At 47.5% G+C, this 22,742-nt stretch overlaps 1 protein-coding gene across 1 annotated transcript in view; it reads right to left on the reverse strand.

The window, feature by feature from the left end:
* LOC146172552 (nose resistant to fluoxetine protein 6-like) overlaps positions 1 to 22,742 on the reverse strand; it is a 99,857-nt gene that overhangs the window by 60,698 nt on the left and 16,417 nt on the right. Inside the window, exons 2-3 of the mRNA XM_084585798.1 lie at positions 16,113 to 16,330; positions 7,058 to 7,169 (exon numbers count right to left, since the gene is read on the reverse strand). Coding sequence (XP_084441924.1) covers positions 7,058 to 7,169; positions 16,113 to 16,330 — 330 coding nt within the window. The remainder of the gene's footprint in view (positions 1 to 7,057; positions 7,170 to 16,112; positions 16,331 to 22,742) is intronic.

The raw sequence follows: 22,742 nt of genomic DNA on the forward strand, positions 1-22,742 counted from the left end.
CGGCCTTATTACCAGTGCGGCGAGCACAGAAAAAAGGCGCCGCACTATGCAATATAATTAGTTTTCGCATCCCATGGTTACATCGACTGCGATTTCGCCCCCACGAGGATTTAGGGTGTTAGCTCTACTGCTCGCATTCGTCACTGTCATTTGACGCCTCAATTTGTCCTTGAACTGCAGATGTTGCTTGGCGCCTACGCCGAGCCGTGCGCCAGCTGTCATGGAGTGGAGAAGTTGGAAGGATAGTCACGTACGGCGCGCGCCAGCTCCAGTGGAGATGGTAGCCTGAGGAGCGTCCATACGAAAGCCGTTCTCAGGTAGTGCAAAGGAACGGCGCAGTATCTGTCGCACGTCCTGGTGAACACCCCACCGTGACATAAGGGGAGGGAGGAAAGAGGGATTGAAAGAACAAATAGAGTAAGAGCTGCCATAGTAGAGGGCTGCAAAGTTACTTCGACCACCTGCAGATCTTTAACCTGCACTGAAATCACATCATCAGCACACACATTCGAAATAAGCTGCCTCCATACGATAGCACTTCAAAGTGTGGTGCTAACTAAAATAGAAGTGGCGCGAGCTGAGCGCAAGATTTCTTGGGCAAGAGCACTGTGCGGATAATGGCCGCTCGCCATCATTCATCGGAGCCCTCCACTATGGCAGCTTTTTCTCTCTTTCTTTTTAAATCGCTTCTTCCTCGCTCCCTTTACGGCATGCTTCAGGTGTCCACCCAGAAGCGTGGCTTATACTGCGCCTTTTTCTCATAGAGGAATTTACAATTTTATTATTAAACATAGCAACGACGCCAGTTTATTAGAGATTACAAGGCTTTATTCGAAATCGTTTACCACGAAAGAAATCAATGGAACGGCATTGTATCATACGTGAACAGAGTTACCGCTCGACATTTGGTTCGGCAGCGTTGAAGCAATCTAGGTTTTATAACGTCGCACTTTACATGGATACCTTTGCATTTCCTTAAAATTAAAATGTGGCTCAGTGGCCGCTGTCGAAACCGCATCCTCGCGGATTCAGCAGCAAGGCATCCAAAGCGCTTAGAAACCATAGGTGAAGTGCGCAGTGAAATGCCAACAATGTCCACAAAATGGCTTGGAAGCTGGCTACTCTACAGCATCCTCCTAAGACGTAGAAAATTATTCCAGGAGGCCGTGACCCCTTTTGGGAACATTTGAGAATTCCAAGCCGTCAAAGTGGCAGTCTCCATTCACTGGTATCACAGTTGATGGTATCTCTGATATTATCAGATATATTTGCCTTTGTGAAGAGGAAGAAGTACACGAGGAACGTTCTAGGCAGTGGCATCGTGATCGCTGCGCGTGTTGGACCTGACGGTGTTCGCTGTTGCTGTGCTCGCCGCAGATCTGCCCAGTCCTGCTGATCGAGTCCTGCTGATCTGACCAATAAACCTACATCTTACATTTGGTGGAGCTGCCGGTTAAGATCTATCCTCTCGCCCTGGAACTCCGCAGCCGCACATTACCACCTCCTGCGATGCCTGAGGACGTTAACCACCAAGCCGTACAAGTTGGCTCGGCCATTATCTGCCCCGGCTCCCTCCGCCAGCGAAACCCCGCCATCTTCAGCGGCACTATAGATCATGACGTCGAGGACTGGCTCACATCCTATGAGCGAGTGAGCGCTTATAACAAATGGGACGCGGAAACGAAGTTAAGCAACGTGATATTTTATCTTACCGGCGTAGCAAATCTATGGTTTCGCAGCATGAAGCGGACATTCCATTATGGTCCGTGTTCAAAGCTAGCTTCGCTGAAATTTTCGGCTGTCCGGCTGTGAGGAAACTCCGCGCTGAACAGCGCTTGCGTGCGCGGTCTCAGCAGGTTGGTGAGAATTTCACAAGTTATATCGAGGACGTCGTCGACTTGTGCAAGCGCGTGAACGCACAGATATCAGAGGCCGACAAGATTAAGTACATTCTGCAAGGCATTGATGACGACGCCTTCCAGATGCTGACTGCTCGAGATATCCGCACCGTCGCAGAAGTGGTCACACTGTGTCAAAGTTATGATGAACTGCGCTAACAAAGGGCAATAACTCGCGCGAACACCATGCACTCTGAGTCGCTTACTGGCCTGACAGATGCAGCTGAACATTCTGCGCTGCTGCCACAAATCAAGAGCTTCATTCGGGAAGAAGTTGCTCGACAGCTCTCCCTTATGTCCTGCCATGAAGAGCCTTCCTCACACCTAGCTCCCAGTTCGCGCCAGATGATTCAGGAACAAGCAGCTGAATCTCTTCCTCCAGCCCCTCAATCTATGCATGTCGCAGCCCCGTTGACATATACGGCTGTTGCTGCCCGACCACCACCTACGTATGCTCCGCCGCAACCTGCCTACGTTCAGCCGCCTGCTGGTCCTGCTCGAGAACCTGCGCAGTTTATTCGACCGGCTCCAAGACCGCGCAATCCCTGGCACATGACAGATAACCGCCCAATTTGTTATGCTTGTGGACTGGCTGGACATATTTCTCATTATTGTCGAAACCGTCTCCCAGTGTCGGCACCACCTACTCATGGTTCTGGGTACTGGTCTTCGACGCCTCAGTACTCCGCGCCTACTGAGCCTCCAGCCAGCCGTCATTTCTCCCCAGACCACTCAACCATGACCGACCGTCGCCGCAATGCCGCTCTATCTCTCCGATGCGACGTCGACAGAACGATTCATGTGAGGAAATCTAGAGGCCGCAGTTCCTGAGGCGAGAACTGCGACCCCGTCGAGCTTTCAAAGTCCTCATCTGTCGCCAGCCAACCTTATTGCAGTTTTCGTCGAGGGTGTTGCTGTCATGGCTCTAATTGACACTGGTGCTGCGATTTCGGTTATGGACGCAAAACAATGTAGCTCTTTAAAGAAAGTGAAAACGCCTATTGCGGAACTTTCGCTGCGAACGGCGAGCGCTCAGCATATCAAGCCCTTAGCAGCGTGCACCGCTCGAGTAGTTATCCAGAATTGCCTTTATACCATTGAGTTCGTCGTGCTGCCAATTGCTGCTCCCTTGATAGACCCTCTGTCTGGCAGTTCCGACCTTTCGTCACAGTCGCCAAAGTGCGACGATGCCTTCAATATTTTACGCCGGATCCTCACGGCACCGCCTGTCCTACGTCACTTCGTTCCCACAGCGCCTACTGAGGTCAACACGCACGCCAGTGGTATTGGTCTCGGCGCTGTGCTCGCTCAGCGCAAATTAGGTTATACTGAATACGTGGTCGCCTATGCTAGCCGTACACTCACGAAGGCTGAATCCAATTACTCTGTCACGGAAAAAGAATGCTTAGCGATTATTTGGGCTCTTACTAGATTCCGCCCTTACCTCTATGGTCGCCCTTTTGACGTAGTGACGGACCACCATGCGCTTTGCTGGCTTTCCTCACTGAAAGACCCGTCCGGCAGACTGGCAAGATGGGCTCTTCGCCTTCAGGAATATGATGTCCGCGTTGTTTACCGCTCCGGCCGCAAGCATCACGTCGCCGATGCACTTACCCGCTCCCCCCTTACAGCTGAGGTCGCGAGCCTTTTCTCTTCCGATGTTTCTCGCCATCGCTTCACATCAATGACATGCCGTCAGCACCGCGGCAAGCTCCTTGGATAAATTCTCTCCTAGATTTTATCTACAATCCTACAGCTGCTTCTCAATCGTGTGCTCTCCGCCGCCATGCTTCCCACTTCACCATTCGTGATAACCTCCTGTACCGCCGCAACTACTGCGCAGATGGCCGCAGATGGCCGCAAGTGGTTGCTAGTTATTCCCCGGCAGCTACGTTCTCAAATCTGTGACTACTACCACGCTGACCCACAATCCGGTCATGCGGGTGTCTTCAAGACATACACTCATCTCCGGCTGCGTTACTACTGTCGGGGCATGTACACCTTCGTACTCAAGTACGTTCGCTCATGCCTCACCTGTCAACGTCGCAAGCCATCTCCTCAACGTTCCACTGGAGAGTTGCTACCGTTACCCAACCCATCACGCCCTGGCGTCCGCGTCGGCATTGATTTGTATGGGCCGCTTCCCTACACTGCAGCGGGTAACCGCTGGGCTATTGTAGCCGTTGATCATCTGAGGAGGTATACAGAAACCGCCGCACTTCCATCTGCCACGGCGTCAGAAGTAGCTTCCATCATTTTGCAGCGATTTGTTCTTCGCCACGGCGCACCTCGAGAGCTGCTCAGCGACAGAGGAGGCGTTTTTTTGAGTGACGTTGTGAAAGCCTTGCTCACCAAGTGCAACATTATTCATAGAACAACCTCCGCCTATCATCCCCAGACTAATGGCCTCACTGAGCGTTTCAATCGTACCCTTAGCGACATGCTCTCTATGTACATCTCCTCCAACCACTCAAATTGCGACCTCGTCCTTCCGTATGTCACTTACGCTCAACGCAGTCTACTACTGGCTTCTCTGCTTTTTTTTCTCCTCTACGGCCGTCACCCCTCTGCTACAATCGACACCACACTCCTGTATCAGCCAGACATATTAGAGTATACTCCTGCATTTCAAGCAGCCCAGCATGCGGAAGAATGTCGACAAATTGCCCGCGCCTACACGGCTAACACCCAATACCGCCATAAATCCAACCATGACAACCAACACTCGACACCCGACTTCTCGTCTGGCGCTCTTGTTTGGCTGTGGATACCTTCCAATGCTCCTGGACTGTCTTCAAAATTTCTTGCTAAATACCATGGCCCATCCGAGTTCTGAAGCGCACCTCTCTGGTTAATTATGTGGTGGAACCTCTTACGCCGTCCCATGATCTACGCCGGTGTGGATGCGGGGTTGTTCACGTCCAGCGCCTTAAACCCTATTACGACCCTGCCGTCTTGCTCACGCCGTAAGTCTCCAGGATGTCTCCTCTTCGTCCCGTGGGTAATTGTGAAGAGAAAAAAGTACACGAGGAACATTCTAGAAACCCCCATCTACCACCTTCTGCATAATCTATAACTGAAGGTGTTATAAAATATTATTTGCCATGAAACTCCAGTAAGACGGGTAACGTGACACAGCCTTACCGCTACCCTGAAATCCACAACGTCAGTAGTAATACGTTTACCAAAAACCAAATTGAATCAACGAATAATTTTAGTTATTTGAATCCATTGAGTCGAACTTGTCTGATGTTCCAAATGAATTAAAGATAGCCTATATAACAAGCCTGGAAGGTGGCAAAGTGGAGGGATAGAAATCTCCCTGTCCACTTGTAGGGCAGAGGAGGAAGAGGCTGGTCAGTGACCGGTTTTGGAAGAAAACACCACGAGGATACAATAGGCATAACAGATTCTGATGCAGCCGGTGGAATGAGGAAGCTAAGTAAGGTGGCCACGCAATCAAGCCGGCGGGAGGCTAGCATATGTTGGAGTGCTTCACATTGACGACGAGGAAGACGGAGGAAGTAAGCAGCGAACAAGCGCTGTTATGCCCGGGGCCCTAAATCGTCGCGGAGTGTCCGTGCATATGGAGAGCGCCGCTGGAAGGCCGCATGTGGTTTTTCCTTGCGACAGCGGGCCGAGGCGTGTTGACGGGGGACGTCTGTACAAAGGAGCACGGATCCTTATCTTCCCGACAGGGTAATTGAGTCAAGCGCTTTTGTCGGCAACCGGAACGGGCGTCTCTTGATCTTCGGCACCCCTCCTTTGAACAATGGACCACGGCCCAGAGCGAACCAGGAGCCGCGGCACACCATCGTGTTGTGACCCAGCTACTGTTGACTCAAAGATGCTGCTGCACGTTCCGCCCGATGGCCATTAGGACCAGGCATTGTGCTGCTGAGGATGTGTCCACCATCGCCTGACCGCCGCCCTTGAAGATGGCTGAAACCAGATGGGACATCGCCGCTTCAGGGAGAACAACGGGGACAGCCTGGCTGTTGTGCCTTGGTATACGACATCCCCTGTACAAGTGCGAGGAAGTATGTGTATGTGTGCGCATTTGTGCGTGAGGTGCTGGTGGAACAATTGGGCGGAGCCAAAGAGGCCATGGGTGGAGCCAAAAGAAGCGGCTCAGCGCCTATTGGACGTTTGGGCAGCTGCGGGTTTCACAGTGGGACTGAAAGGTGATTTAAGCAGCCTACAAGGGCTGCTTCGGTGTGTCTCGCCTGTGCTCTCAGTTCATTAAGAGCTACCTCGCTCACTTTCACGTGCTTGCACGTTTACGTTTTGTAAATATGTAAAATAAATCTTCAGTTTGCTCTTCTCCTAACAACTCCTGCCGTCGTCTGCCTTCCTCAAAGCCTTGCGGTGAGGTTCCTATAGCTCCCGGTCCTCCGATCATATCAGCGCACAATGTCACTTCGACTGATTTTAGCCATCACAGAGTTCTTGTCTTGCATTCCATTAAAAAAAATTTTTGTAGCGAAAGATACACTGCGCTAGCTTTTCAAGCCGTCGGGGTGGCACCATGGTACCGTGCCAAGTGACCGTTGCCTAGCAACTGTCACGTGGTATAGACCGAGAGCTGGTCCAGGAGTTGGAGGAGGAAAGCAGAGGAAAAGAAGAAGAAAAAGAATAGAAAGAAGGTAAAGAAAAAGAGAAAAAAGAAGCAGAAAAGAAGAAAAAGAAGAAGTAAAAGAAGAAGAAGAAGAAGAAAGAAGAAGAGAAAGATAAAGATAAAGTAAAAGAAGAAAAAGAAGACATAACTCGGTAGTTGGTAGTGGCGAACGACAACGGTGAGTTGCTAGGACAGAAGGTTCGTTCGAACGTTTTGACGGCGACACAGTAAGTCCAGGCGTCCGCACAAACATTCGCTTCAACTCACAGTTTTCGCTCTATCACTAGGTTCAAGCGAAGTATAGCTAAACCAATTAATAAGACTTTGGATGTCATATGCACAAATAATTAGATCGAGATTTTTTCTCTTTCTTGACGCGACTGTGCTCTCCATTGCCTACTAGAAGTGACTGATAGGACTCTGCAAATGCTGCCTTACGTTCATATAAACCAGTATGCATACACACAAATAGAAATATTGTTTTCTTACAATGCATGTGGCCTATGCACCCAGCCCGATGCAAATGTACATTCCAACTCACGACTGTTCGCGATGCTCGCCAGGTCTTTTTCGCTGCAGTCAGCAATGACACAAATGCCGATGCGGATGCCAGAAAAAATTCCATTTCTTGTGTAGTTGAGGTACCTTGGAGCCTGAAATAAAAGTGAAATGCACAGACAAGAATACCGCAATCAATGTGGAGGTCGGCCCAAAAGATCTTGCCACAGATATAAGACGCGCAATTACCACCACTTACATAGTCTGGGCTAAGCAGTAAGCAATCCAGTCTAGTCCAGTGTGGCCTCACGCACAGTAGACAGAGCTCAGTAAGCAGAACTAAGATGCCAACTATTGCCGGCAGGGGCCGGGGGTGGGGGGGAGGGGGGGAGAGCGACGGCTCTACTCCATAAGCCGCTCCATCTGGTTCAAATTATCTCTGATGGTGCATTTCAAGCACGGCTCTAGTTAACTTAACCTAAATTTCAAGACTGGCGCTTGGTCTTCTTTAGAAAAGTGCGCTTGGAAGAAGCAAAGCCTCAATAGGGTTCTCACTGGAAGCATGAACAGCACAGCGCAGCTACCTATTCTCCTCAATTGAGGATAAGCCACCCTTTGCACTTCTGCAAAGAAGGGGTTGAATGGTCATCCACTTGACCCCTGCAAACTTCTGAACCTCATCCACCTACCTGATTTTCTGCCGCCCCCTGCAAAGCTTTCCTCCCCTTGGAATAGCAATATTACCCTTAGAGACCGTCGGTTGGATTTTCTTCGCACTAATTGCCCTGCCCATGTTCATTTCTTCTTGATTTCCACTAGATTTTAATTAAGTCCAGTTATATTGCTGCCCCTCTCTGCATGCTTCCTACCTCTTAACATTACCGCTACCATTTTACTCCCCATATCTTTCTACGCTGTCCACAATTCATGTAGAAACCTTTTCGTTAGCCTCCACATTTCAGTCCCATAGATGATTACCGGTAAGATACAATTGTTATACACTGACCTCTTGAGCGATGCCGGTAAGCTGCCAACTATAACCAGCAAGTGGTTTTCAAATGCGCTCGATTCTAATGTTACTCTACTAGCTATTTTCATTTCGTTGTCCGAATATGCGGTTACTACCCGTCCTAAGCAGATACTGCTTCCAATTCTTCGTTACCTATTGTAAACTGTCGTTCTTTTCCGAGGCTGTTGAACATTATCTTAGTCTTCTCCCTATTAATTTGTAGGCCGGCCTTTCTGCTTTTTCTTTATAAATCATCAATCGTTCTTCGCAATTCATCCTCTGAGTTACTCAGCACGGCAGTGTCATAAGCGAATCGCACATTACTAATGACATTGCCTCGGTATTGGTTTATATCTGTATCACGTAGATGATATTCGCCTTGCTGTAAAACCCACCTACACACACCGCACAACTATCGCTTGTTGTTTTAAAACTGCTGGTTTGTCGGCGATTCAAAACCACCTTTGGATGGTATTAAGATTATACTTCAGAGACGATTGCAGTTGCGATAGACGGCTAAGTCCGGAAATATTAAATACGAAAAAATGAATAGGTTTAGATTCCGGTTTCTGTTCTAAAACAATTCGCGGTTGAGTTATTACATCACGCTTATCCGTATTCTTTGTTTATCCTAAGTTGCCTTGTTATATTTATTGCTGGTTGCCGATTGCAATGGACAATAGATCGAAAGCGAGCCTTCAGAGTTGAAGGCTTCATGCGAACAACGGCTGTTCGAAAGAAAGCTATCGCACACGCTTTCTTCTATTTCTTAGCCAAATATCCGACCATTTATTTGATACTTCCCGTTGATTAAAAAAAAAAACATCCCGTATGCATTCTTTTCTGCCAGTAGCAGTTGGCTGCCTTCTTATATATCTAAACGAAGCTGGCAATTTTCCCTGCATTTGTGAGCTGATTAGTTTAAAGAGGACTTCGAGTGTGACGTCGTTGCCTACATAGGCGGCTATCAAACAGCTCCCGCCCTTTCCGCTATATTACGTTCTACGTGACACCCTGGGACTTTCACAGGACTTTCGACGTCCGCCACTGTGGAGGAGGGTAGCGCTGGCGACTACTCTCAAGGATAGGAGGCACTGAACAGAAATACCCAAGTATGTGGAAGATTAAGCAGATGTTGTCTTAGTTTAGTGATAGAGCATCGAGTGCTATTCCGAGGGGGTGGGCTCGATCCCCACCTCCGCATGCTGTTACTTTTTCTTCTACTTTGTAGTAAATTTTCACGGCTGGAAGTTATGTATACTGCATTTTCTTCATTCTGCTCCAAACTGCTTTTCCTGCTCCATCCAGATGCAATATTGCTCCAGAGCTGCTCCAATTGCTACCTCGATGTTTTGCCATCATATTTATTGAAACGCGATTTTGGTGCTCGATTGGTCACTAATCGTATTTCCTGCGAAAAATGCGATTCGATGCAATTTTATTAAACGACTGTCAGAAGCACATCATGGCGATGGACCGTTGTGAGTTGCACGTGCACGGCATAGGGGCCACCCTAGCAAAGGTGGTGGCAACACACCGTTGGCAGCGGTATCTCTCGCTCAGCCTAATACATTTTTTATGAACTAGAAGAGCATGGAGCCTAATAAAAGCTTTTTTCATGAGTAAATTTCAAATGAAGTGATTGCAGGGAATTGGTTGCGAAGAAAATGATATATGCTTGTGACAGCATTTTCTCCCATCTACCACGAGCCGTTAGCAAACGTTTCTGGCTGCAAAGAACTACACGAATTGTTTTAATGGTTCTGCTGTAAAAACCATGGAGGCTCTCATGCCTATGCCACACTAAAGCATACTTGAACTGCTATGGAGATGATGCCATTTAGGTGCTAATCACTCAAACTGTTCTTGCGAGTACTGGAAAGCCATAGAGGGATTATTGCCAGCTTGTTCAAATAAAGAAGGCTAAGCGTAGCTCAAGCGATAATGTGAGCAGGCAATGTCACAAGGCCGTCAAATAAAGAATCTGAAAGGGGAAGACGCTATCCTTGTGTACCGACTACCCTCCTAGAAGGTACTAGTGACCAGTACCCAGAAATTAATTAGTGCAGGCACGTGATAAAAAAGCATATGTAAAAGAAAGGGAGTGTAAATGTGTTGCTCATCGTTATGAGGTTATTGAGCACATCAAAGTGGGCTCCCTTCAAAATCTATTAAGTCATAAAAGTGAAAAGCTTTTACTTAAATTTGATGTTCAGTTAGTAAGTGCGAAAGCAAGCATTCCATTTGTTGCTGAGATTGTGTTACTTTAAGGATCTGTGCATGTTTTGGCTGTTTGTCGTATCTTGTCAGAGATAGGCCGTAGTCAGCAAATCACTTAAAGTTGAATAAAAAGTTATCAGAGTATATTTTTGATCTCAGGAAGGGAAAATTGCCATTAATAAATTCCTTTGAGCCTACAAACGTGCTCTAAAACGCAATTGCAGTATTCCAAATTATTCGTTTTCTCGCTCCAAAGCTGCTCCGAAATGGTATTATTATTGCTTCTTGAGCTACTCCAAAATGCTTGAGCCTCTTTCACCCCTGAAATTGTATCCCCATTTTTTACTAATTCGCATCAATTAAAAAAGCATCCCCTATACACTCATTTGTGTCAGATCCAATTGGGTTCCTTCTCACAACCATTCAGTGGCCACTGCGCAAGCGTTGCAGTGTCGCGCCAGAAGTGCCTTCGTTGCATCTTTTGCATCTGTACGTGTCTACTGCCGATACGACACCCCAGCAATTGGCAGTCGTTTAAGGAGGAAAAGCAACTGAAAAAAAAAAAACACGCATGTGAATAAGATCCACGAAATAGTATGTATTTTTCAATCTTCCCGCGTGTCTGAATGTAAATTTTCTGCACATTCCTTTTCTGAGTACTATTTCAATATTTGCAACGTTTCTCGACTGGAAAAAGTTTTCTTGGTTGTTTTTCCTGTACTAAAGAATTCACGAAATTTTACATATCCGGTGAACGAACATGGCGCATACATTCAATAGGTTTGAGTTAAGGAACAGTGATCTATTGAAACAATAATTGCGTATGTTTCCTGGGAGAAGCTGCATGCTTTTCTTAGTTATGCATCATGAAGTAAAACTACCAAACGAAAGCTTGTTGCAGCAACAGCAGTGGACGATTTTTGACGACACTGGCGGCCGAGATTCCGCACGTGGTGCTGCGTTTCCAAGAACTGTTTTCTTGCCCCCTTTTGCCCTTTAAACCCGGGGAAGAAAAGCAGGCCAATGCGACAAGCGTGTCGTCGCGTGTGTAGAAGGATGAGGTTGGGAATTATTGTACAAAGAGCAGGCTACGGCAAGTGCAAGAGAGGCGCAACCGGAGAAAGCTTGCTGCGGTGTCTCATTGAGGGGGCTACCGCGGAAGCCTGAGCGAGAGTATGGTAAGGGCGGAAAAAACTGCACCATCTCTTTGCGACGGCTGCTGCAAAGCTTGCAGTACTTAGCGCGCTAGAAAACGATGCACAACAAAAACCAGAAAAAGGACAGAACTAGGCGCTCTGATTTCGAAAAAAAGGCGAACCCTTGTTCAAGAGGGGCCCTGTCAGGCCACATTATGACGGCAGTCGTAAAATCGAAATAACAAGATCGAAAACAATTACGAGAAAATCACCTCTGGTGAGGTGAAGCGAGGACAGGAATTCGAGTCTAAAGACAAATATAAGTTTCTTTCCTACTAGCATGGAAACAATCCAACCAGCCCAATTGCAAATATTGCTGCAAAGCGAGCCGCCGCAGGAGACTGTAGCCCACCTGCAACTGCGTATTGAATCGAAGCGCTACAGAGAAGAAGGCATATTGGTGGAACACTTATATCAGTGTCTGGAACTATACGCGTATCCACCTATCTGTCATATATCTTGCTTTTAAAGAGCATGGAATGAAGATGTCTCAAGAGCTAGAGCTCCTGTACGCGTTCTGCTCCCACCTGACGATTGATAATGAGCATAAAAAATATCTTTCGTTCTAAATAACAAAATTCACAGCACATATCAGAGATGTTTCGACGAGAAAGTTTCAGACTCCATCAGATGTTTTTTTTTTTTTTTTTTTAATAGGGCTTGGAGGTTTATTTGTAGCAAAGAGGGGTTTACAAGCCAGTGTAAAAAACTTCTTGGAGCCAATGAAGTTGTTTAAGCCTCCCTAAACAATGTGCGTTAGAAAGTACATCTAATTTAGCAGCACTGCAGGTGACGCGACACAGTAATTTATGAAGACATTGCCAGCTGTACTGAGAAATTTACAAGTCAATACAAAATGTATGCACTTATAAATTAAATAATCAACGTGCGCGTACATCGATATACTTGAAATACATGTTATGAGTAGCACACTATTGTTTCAGTATAAAAGTAAGGTATGATATTATGCTAGAGCAACTGTTTTATATGTTTCTTGAAGGAATAGAGGGTAGTTATGGTTTTTGCTATTGAATGCAAACTGGTTTGATTTGTTTTTTGGTTTTTAACATTCCAAAGCCGCTATGGCTGTGAGACACGCCGTAGTGGAGGTAAACTGATCCAATATGTAAAACCTACCAATTCCAAGTTATAACTATCATAATTGTTTGTTTTTTTTAATCTTAGGTAACAGATAGCGAGGACGTCAAGATGATATCTCGCTTCCGCCGAAATGAGTATGAAAAACCGTCGATAAATATAACACGAAGTGAAGAAACTGATGAATTAAGGAAGCAATAAAAAATGTAGCCAAGACGCTAATTTTAAGAATGTTCGGATATTTAAATATGCGTCGCTGAAATAGCATGAACTGCTTGCTATTACACGGCGGAGCGCTCTTTTTTGATGACTTATATGGGCAGTAGTTGAGTTTTATATGTTCATCTTGATACACCACCACAGTAGTTTACTAGTGAAGTTTCAGAAGCATATCAAGAAAAAACAGTTACGACATTTAGAGCGGACATATAGATCGGTAGAAGACTTATGAACCCCAGAGCGCACATTCTGCTTAAATTTAAAATGGCTATCAGATAATAATCCACGAAATTTCATCTGACTAGCGTTAATTATAGGATAGTTGTTATAAAATACAGCAGAATACAGTGCAGTGTTCTTTGTTTCGGAGTGAAAGAATACTAAAACAGTTTGCGACGAATTCAGACTAATGGCATTTCTTATAGACCAGCGATGCATATTTTTCAGCTCAATATTTACCTTATCAATCAGAGTACTTTCTTCTGTGTCTGATAATAGTAATTTAGTATTGACGGCATAAAGAACCGAAGGAAGTGTGGTGGTAAATAATTAGAAAAAAGAGCAGCGGCCGAGTATCACACCCTGAGGGTCACCCACATTAACAGTTTGGGTATTGGATCATGAGCTTCCGAATTGAAGAAAATGTTTTCCATCTTTTAAATAACTTTCGATGAGCGCTAGCGGTAATCATGCATTGTCATAACGAGTTAAATTGTTTTTATGCAATTTATTATTTAGATAGTCAAAAGCTCTCGCAAAGTCAATAATTACTCGTGCTACTAATGAACCTGAGTCTATTGATTCTCTAAGTGTCTACAAAAGTTCAGATAGCTGCAGTGGTGGAGTACCCTTTTCAGAAGCTAAACTGATGAGTGGGGGGAATGTTATATTCTTGAAGATAATCATTGATTCATTACAATATAAGGTAATCGCCATTTCAAGGTAATAACTACTTTTTCATGATTAAAATTCCACACGAGCGCTGCACTAGTCATATACTCAGGATGTGCTGATTTTAATATGAACAGCTTTATTTCTCGAAGCAAGCCTGAGGATCACGAGGCTCACCGAAATGCAGGGCTAAAGTGCGGCTCAGGCCACGGAGCGTTATTTAAAAGGTATAAGCTGAAACGTTTTTCGCCAAAAAAATGACATCTGTGCGGCATTTTATAGTTTTTTGTCCGCTGAACATTGCTATCATACTTAAAAATTCCAGAAAGGAGCGCAAACGGCAGTTTTTACAAGAAACCGAGCACCAGCGGGACCGCCCTCCAAGCAAACGCCGCTGTTGACCGTAATTGGCCGGCCCCATCATGACGTCAAGCTGGGTATGCCAGGCCGGCGCCGGCGGAGTTGCTGCGTGCGCGTTGCTTCAGGGGACGGGAGAGGTCGATTTAAAATGTTATTGATAATTTTAACAATGATAAACACCTTGAACATTTACCGAACGCCTTCGAGCAACCAGCAGTTCAAAAAGAAGACGCTGTCGAGTACGTCGACAGCGAAAGCAAAGTCAGCACATTTGCGCGAGTCGAAAAGCGCTAGTGCTGGCCCGCATTAACAACTACCCTATACACTTAAAAGCTCGTTTCAGTAGCAACAAAAGGAATGGGCATTGTATATGATGCAATCCTATTCCACAGCGCGTTTACACAACCTTCGAGTATCGCCCAACGGCGCAACAACAAACGCACGCCTACGGCAGCTGCTGCCCGTCCTGTCTTTACAGCTAGTTTGCGCGGTGCGCTGTTCAACGGAACACCGAAAATGGTCGGGCTTCAGCTTAATCATGAAATCAGACATGTTCGCAGCACCTGCAGTGCCGGATGAAGCGAGGTGACTGGAACGGTGTCGGCAGCGAACGCGGCAGACAGGCGTTCTTGCCGAGCGGACTCCCTGGTGCTGTAGTAAATGGGCTACTCGTAGATCTCCTTACTGTAAATCACTTTGTCTCACAATAAAATGAACATATCATTATTCACGGCACCGCCTTAGACGATGAGCTAATGTATACAAGAAGATCGGATGAGTCGCAACGGCACCGGCGACTGCCGCTACGCAGCAGTGAACAGAAATTTGCTTGTATCGCATTTATCCTACCAGCATCTCGGTACTGGTCAGCGAGCCTCAATAAAGGTTAATTTGTGCCATTCCGTTTGCCCTGGGCTTATAATTTAGGACAGCAATAAAATTGAGCACGCTTTCTTGACGCTATAGCGCAAGGCATCCACTGACAGCTTGCGGAAGGCGCGGCCGGCGCGGCATGTGGAGGCGCTTCGCACGATGCTTGAGCGCGCTGTTGCCGCGCGAGCAGCAAGGTACTCCAGGCAGTGCGTTATAAATTACTATTACAAATTCGGCGTTGACGTAGCCGAGAACAGCGGTGAGCTGTGTAACAACAGTGAGCCGCGAATCGCGTTCTAAATTCGGTATCCTCAGTTAAGTGTAACGACGATGAAGCCAGCCGTGCAACAACGGTATTAACTAATTAGTTACAGGAACAATGAGAGATTGGCATCGGGATTCAGTTGCGCTGATTTAATTGGAATCTGAAGGGGCCGCAATCGCTGCTAAGATTCGATTATCGGCATCGGCACGAAAATAATCAGTGCAAAACATAGCTGATTCGAAAGGCAAAATTTCTTTTCTTTCCTTTTCATGACAAAGGCCCACAGCGCCGAAAGCTTCTTATCCTCTGGGAAATTATAAAGCACAATGTCGCCTGGACCACGAATATTAGCGCTGGGAAACCACGCTGTTAGCCACCAGTTGCTTCACGGACTCACAATGATGCTTATTTTCTAATGACACGAGGAAAACAATTTTCGAACATCGAACGGCGTTTATTTTACAACTGAATAAAAGAGGCTCACAGCTATTCGGAGGGCTTGGAAGCGCGCGGCGCGCCACTCCGCATTAGCTGCGTATCTGCCGGTTGACCTCATGGGATCTTTGAATACGCGGAACCTTCAGCACAGAACGATAGAACTGGAAAAAAATAAACGGCACAAGCAACCGATTGCGCTGATCCGTCGTTCGCCAAAGCGCTGGATGGAGCGAAGCAAGCGTGCAAGCAGGCGGCCCGCCGGCATTCCGAGACTGACGTCACATCCGCCTGTTCCCCAATTTCGGCGCCTCGCCCCCGAGCATTTTTAGCGAGCGATTTCTGTTTTTCTTTTCGAGTGAATTTAAAAAAAAAAAAGTTAACAAGTAATTAACTATCCCCTTCTTTCCAACCACTGAATTTCATGCAGTTTTAAAACCGTTTCAGCTTCCCTTTATGTGCGCAGAAAACAAAGTGAGTGCACGGTTGTTTCGGAGTGCCAGTTAAGAAAATAAAGAAGATGCTATCATACCCTTTTGAAAGAGAAGACCACGGCTGGCAGAATTTCATTCATGAAGGCATCGCTGAAATCACCGTTCAAAGCCACATGAACATTGCAGTACTGGCCTCGTACTTTCTCAATGCCTTGCTCGTCCCTTACCACCGTCTCGATGCACTCGTCGTAGGCACCCAGGTCGCTAACGGTAGCCTGGAATAACCCTGTTGGGTACTTTCCCGTGGCGTCAATCACTGCGCGGAGGAAAAAAAGACAAAAAAAGATGCGCCACGAAGTCTTCGCCTAGTGCGTCTTTCACGGTAGTAATCTTCAGACAGTAGAATGGACAGATTCATTGCTCTCCTGGAGGCCGCCGGTCGCAAGTTCTGCGTGCTATGTACGTGAAGAGTAGAACAGGTGTAGAGAAAGGTAAACGGCGCACGTTATATCTTTCAACATTTTTCACGTTTTTCCTATTTGAAGCCGGCAATGGTTGTATATGCGGGCTGGCAATTAGAAAAATGCCCTTTCAATTGTATAAATAATGTTTTTATGTCTAATGCAAAACTCAGTTTACTTAAGTCCATGCCTGCACAATCAGAGCGCGATTTATTTTCACAATGCACTCAGTAACATACGCCTTAGATATATATTTTTCATCCTTCTCTAATAACCGTCATTTCGGAACAACTCTCAGAATCAATGGGCACACGAACGTGGGGAATCTTGTATACCACAAAAGGAAGCATTTTGTTTTCCAGATTACATTACTGGAATCCGTATAATCCCCGATTGAAACTTTATTCATTCTCCTCTTCCGCCGGGTGCAGTGTGTCGCGGAGGCCGTAAGCTAAGAGAGAATGAAAACCGGCTGTTGACGCCATCGTTAGAATTGACATTCGGGCCACTGTTGATCATTTATTCACCGTGTCCTCTGCGAAACCTACAATACAAATGTAGAGTGATGTTCTGCTTTTGTGAAATGAACGCTTTCAATCCTTTAGACAACTGTTCTATTCGCTTCACTTACGTCACGGTGACAACCATCCCAACCTTTTTTTTTTTAAGCTTCACACCTCGCAAAGGCAGATGTATAAGAACCCGCTGCTTTGGATATTGTGAATAGGTGCAGTGTGCATTTGTACTTCCTCTTCTATCATGCTGTTTACCGTACGCACGATTGGCCATTGTGAAAAAGTTGGGTGCCAGGAGTGCAATATCCGGACAATCGGAAGCACGTTTCGCAAGGCCTGTAGGATGCGCTGGCGCTGCTAGTCGAGTCAGCTCGAATGATAACGGCAGAGTACTCTACAGGGCGCTACAGAAAGGTGCTGAGAGGAGCTCTCGCAGAGAAGCGCACTTATACCGCTGTCACATAGGCATTTAAGATCGCGATCGGTAACGATCGTGATTGAAGGTTCAAGCGCGGCAGAAATGGAATGTGCTATATGTGCCCACTCGATTCTGATCGATAAATCAGATCGCTAGATGAGAGAAGGCACTACGCGCACTGTTAAGCTGCTGGGCCGTTGTGGAGGAGGGGAGCACCCCAAAACAGCCGGCTCGCTTGTTCAGTTTTTCTTTTCTTTCTGGTTGTTAACTTTGTTGTCAGGGGTTCTTTTTATGAGTCCGCGTCCGGGCGCCCATTGAACTTGAAATACGCGAGGAAAGGCTATTTGACTGGGAGTTCGGGGCTGAGACCTTGGAAGGTTTTGGTCGGACCGTGAGACAGAATAGGCATCTCGGCGCCAGACGCGAGAATTATGACTGTCGAGGAAAACAACCTGCGCCGCATCTGCCGCTCGTACCACTTAAGGGGCCTGCAAATGTGCACGCTACAGTGACCTTTGGCCTGTGCGACCGGAAGAGTGTGCTGGTTGCCGTTGCAGCCGCGTGGGAAACCCAGGGTCGTCTTACGGGTAGCACACGTTGTTTCAGTTTCAAAAACAGATCCGTACAAGTCAGGCGTGCCGGCGACGCGGAGACTGCGGAGAGCGAACCGCGTCGTCGTTTAACCTGTCAGCTCAGACCAATAACGGGCGAAGGCTTATGACTTCCCTGCTCAGCGCATTACCGATGGGACGGCACCGACGCAACCGTAAGCTTTGAAAACAAAACACGAAAACGGACGGTCGCTCGGGAAGCGCGCCGTTTACACACAAGCGGTCTCGTGTTTCTGGCTGCGCGGCGCGAGCCGGGGGTGCCGTTTCTAATGCGATGCCTTCGTAGAATTCGAGCGGAAAGGCGCGCACCGCGCCGTCGAGCTGTGTCAAGTCTCGCGTGAACATAAATATCCCCGCGGCGCTCTCGCCCAGCCGGCCAAGACGCGGGAGAACACGAGGGCACATCCGGTGCTGTCGGCTGACGGAACATCGCCGCAGCAAACGGCGCCCGTGTTGATGAAGTGGTAGCAATAAATTCTCTTCTTTCTCCCGCTCTCCTTACGGCCAGCGGGGTCCGGACACTACCCTCGTATTTCTTGCTGCCCTGCGTGCCCTTGCACGTGTATGCATGGCTGGTGAAAGTGAAAGTGGCGTTCACGTGTCTTTGCTAATTTGTTTTGCCTCGCCCCTGATTTTGAGAGTATCTGTGCGTCGTCTCCACAGGGGGGAAAGGGCGAAGCCCTGTGTGCCCTCTCACGTGTATGCATTGCTGGTGAAAGTGAAAGGGTGTTCATGTGTCTTTGCTAATGTGTTTTGTCTCGCCCCTGATTTTAAAAGAGTATCTGTGCGTCGTCTCCACAGGGGGAAAGGGCGAACGATTGGTGGGAGGCACGCGGGGCCCGCGAAGGACCAATCTCGGAGGTGCCGATGTTGCATTGGCTATTTGAAATGTGGCTTTGTCATTCTGATTGGCTCGAAGAAGCTCTTTTCCTCCGACTGGCCACGAAGTCGGTAACCAGGATGTTGAAAATGTATATTTAAGACGGGTGTTGGGGAGAGAAAAGGGACAAGACAGACGGACAGAGACAGACGGGTAGACAGACTGACTGCCGACCTACGACTGGTGGCAGGAGGTCGCGAACTGTGTTCGCAAAGCAGAATGTGTTTTTGACCCGTTCAATAAAGTGCCCGTAGCGCTCGAAAAGTTGTCCCGTCCGTTTCCTGCAACGTGTCCCCGGACCGACGGACACCCTTGTTACGACCGTGCATCCGCATTTGCGCGCTCTATTGTTCGCCTGTGGGCATGGAAAAGTATTGTGAATATGTGGTGATGGTCCAATGGCTCTAAGTGAGCCTGTTTCCAGGAATCCTGTTTTGTAAGCCTGTTTTGCTTTGTGGACAACCTGCAAATGCCAAATTGACCCTGTCAAGAGAACGTCTGGAAAAACACAAAGAAACGTCCCCCTGCGGGAAATGCAGGAAGTGCTTTCTTTCTTTTGTTCACTCTTCCAGTCGATAAGCTCTATCGTCCAGTGAGGAATGCCTACTTTCCAAAGGAGACGACAGAGTGACATGTCCGCTGACGTGCAGGACAAGAAAGGAGCATGACGCATACAGCCATTAAGTGATTTCCCAGGAATGCAGGAAAGATTTGCAATTGTCGAAAACGGACAATGCTGGGAGCGGATGCGGCGCCACGTGCACTCGGGTTTCTGAGAAGTAAAACCACTTGTCAGAACCAGCCTGTGGTTTCTTTGCTGAAGAATAGAAATGTACCTCCTCTCCTCGCCGTTCCCAAGCTTTTCCCGCCAACAAGTGATCACGCCCAACGAATGAATGCCGGACCAGTCAGTGCTTCAGACCATCAGTGCAGTGATGTGTTCGATTGGATGCCGATACCTGAGGGGCGTGCCCTGGATTTGGTTGGTCAACATCTTCAGAGAGGGGCTGGACATAGGGGGGTTTTAAGGACGCTGCAGAGCACGAAATGTCGCTCTGGGCCCTGGGTAAACGGCTCATCCAGTCGCTTCTCGCTATGAACTCTTAACGCTTGCCATTTTGCTGATGTACCCTTCTTTTTCGTGTAAATAATCTTGTAAATAAGTTTCTCAAAGTGCCATTAAACCTGCTTGTACATATTTCACCAACTTCGAAGATTCAATCCTACTTCAACCCCGAGTCTCTGCACGCTACCAAGTGAAGGCCGGGACGACGTAGCCCCAGCGTCACGACAACTGGTGGCAGCGGTGGGATCTGAATCTACAAGCCCCAACACTGGTGCCCAGCGTTGGGATCTGAATCTACAAGCCACAACATCTGGTGATTGGAGGTGGATCTGAAGCTACAAGCCACAACACCTTGTGATCGGAGGTGGCATCTCAAGCAACAAGCAGGAGCAACAATCAACAAGAGGGCAGCTCGGAACATCGATCGCATGTGTGGGTGAGTGCTTGGCTTTTCTTCTGATGTGGACCAGGTTCTAGAACAGGGTTAGATTTTAGAACTGGTAAAGAGAGTGTGGAAACGCCTTTAGGTGTGGTAGTTTGCACAGCTGTTTTGGAAGTAGCCGACACTCGGAGCGATCATGGACCTACAGAAGCTGCAGAAACCGGACCTGTTACTATTGTGTGAGGAATTGGGAATTGATACAAGTGGTTTGGCACGAAAACCCTTGATTATAAAGGCAATCACTGATCTGGGAACCGATGATGAGGAGCTCAGTGAAGCATGGAACCTCATCGGTCAAAAAAAGGAACAGCTCAGACAGCAGAAAGAGCGTGAAATTGAAAGAGAAGCAAAAAGGCTGGAGCTAGAAATTGAGCTCCGGAAATTAGAACTAGAGTTGAGCAAGAGGTCGGGCAATTGTCCCCAGCTAGCGGTACCTCTTCTCAACAAGGAGGCAGATTTCAAGATGTCAAAGTACATGCAGCCATATGTGATATCAGGGGATATCGGTCTGTATTTGGCTAACTTTGAGCGAACCTGCGAAAAACTGTCCTTCCAGCGAGACACGTGGTCTCAGAGATTATTGACGGTTCTGCCCTGCGAGGCAGCGGAGGTTGTCGCGCGGCTAAGCAAGGAGGACGCGGACAACTACGAGAAGGTCAAAGCTTGCCTTCTGAGAAAGTATAGGCTTAGCGCCGAGGCGTTCAGACAACGTTTTCGGAAAGCTACTAAGTCCAGGGACGAGAGTTACCCTGAATTCCTGTACAATTTAAGAGTTAATTTGGGCGAGTGGCTAAAGAGCACTAATTCCTACAGTGATAGGGACGCTGTAGTCGAGCGAATTCTTTTGGAGCAGTTTTATAACTGCCTCCCAGAAAAAGAAAGAAATTGGTTACAGGACCGAGGCGAAATTAAGTCGGCAACTGAAGCTGCCGAACTTATTGAGGAGTATGCTTCGCGCCGACAATTCAGCAACCCAGCAGTGGATAGGCCCCGCAATCCCAAGTTCAGTGTAAATAACCGTCAGAAAAGGCGCTTTGCTAGATTTGCAAACGAAGAAAGGAAGGCTTCTTCAGGCAAACGCCCTAGAAAGGACGGCAGTGAGAAAAGTGGGGAAGTGACCAACGCGCAGAACACAAAGAATAAGCTTGAGGCTAGGAAGCCGCTCACATGCTTTAGATGTAATGAGCAGGGTCACATTGCCGTCAACTGCCGGAAAGAAAAGATTGCTTTCTCGTATGTCAGGGACTGCGATGAAAATATGCAGCTTTTAGAACCCTACCTGCATGACCTAGTAGTCAACGGGAAGCCTTGCAAGGTACTGCGCGATTCGGCCGCAACGATGGATGTTGTCCATCCGGCGTATGTATCGCCTTCCGACTATACAGGACAGTGTGCATGGATCCGACAGGTAGTTGAGGAACAGAGTGTGTGCTTGCCGATCGCGAACGTGGTCATCGAGGGCCCTTTCGGCGAATTAACAACCGAGGCTGCCGTTTCAGGAAAACTTCCTAAGTGCTATCCGTATTTGTTCTCCAACAAATCGGACATGCTGCTGCGAAAGAGGGGCATCCTTTTCGGAGACAGAGTTGTGCAAGCCTTAACACGTTCAAAGGCGCGAGAACTAGCTACACTGCTCATTCCAGAAAAATCCTCAGCGGAGGAAACGGCAGTTAAAACAGTGGTAAATGCGGAAGATAGCAGGTCAGAAAACTTTGAGAGCGAGGCATCTCAGATATGTCAACTTGAAAGGGAGCTTGATGAGACGCGGAATGAGGACGTTCTTGAGAGTAACCTCTTGCCGCCGGTGTCTAGTAATCTCACGAGACTTCTAAGTGGAACCCGAGAGGACTTAGCTATGGAGCAAGCCAATGATCCCAAGAATAAGCTCGAAGTACAGTGGGAAGGACCTGCTGAAGTCGTTGCAAAGCTTTCTGACACTAACTACGCAGTGAAAATCCCCGATAGGCGTAAAGAAGTGCGCATTTATCATTGCAATCTTATGAAGCCTTATGTGCAGAGGGAAGCCGTGGTAAATCTAACGTTAAACCTTCCCGAGGAGATGGGGGACAACTTGATTTGCCTCAGCGGAAAGGGAAGCAACGCTCAGGAGCTTCTCAAAAAGACGGAGCAGAGAGGAGAACTAAAGAAATCCCAGCTGTCCGATCTGGGCGAGATAATAACAGAGTTTGAGGCCTGCTTCGTGGACAGGCCAGGCAGAACTGATTTGACTGAGCACGATATTGAGCTGACTTCAGACGTGCCAGTGCGATCAAGGTGCTACCGATTTTCTCCAAGGCAAAGAGAAATTCTGGATAGGGAAGTAACTCGCATGCTG

Source organism: Amblyomma maculatum, unplaced genomic scaffold (genome assembly GCF_055883805.1).
Source record: "Amblyomma maculatum isolate TAMU_Amacu unplaced genomic scaffold, ASM5588380v1 scaffold_13, whole genome shotgun sequence".
NCBI classification, from domain to species: Eukaryota; Metazoa; Arthropoda; class Arachnida; order Ixodida; family Ixodidae; genus Amblyomma; species Amblyomma maculatum.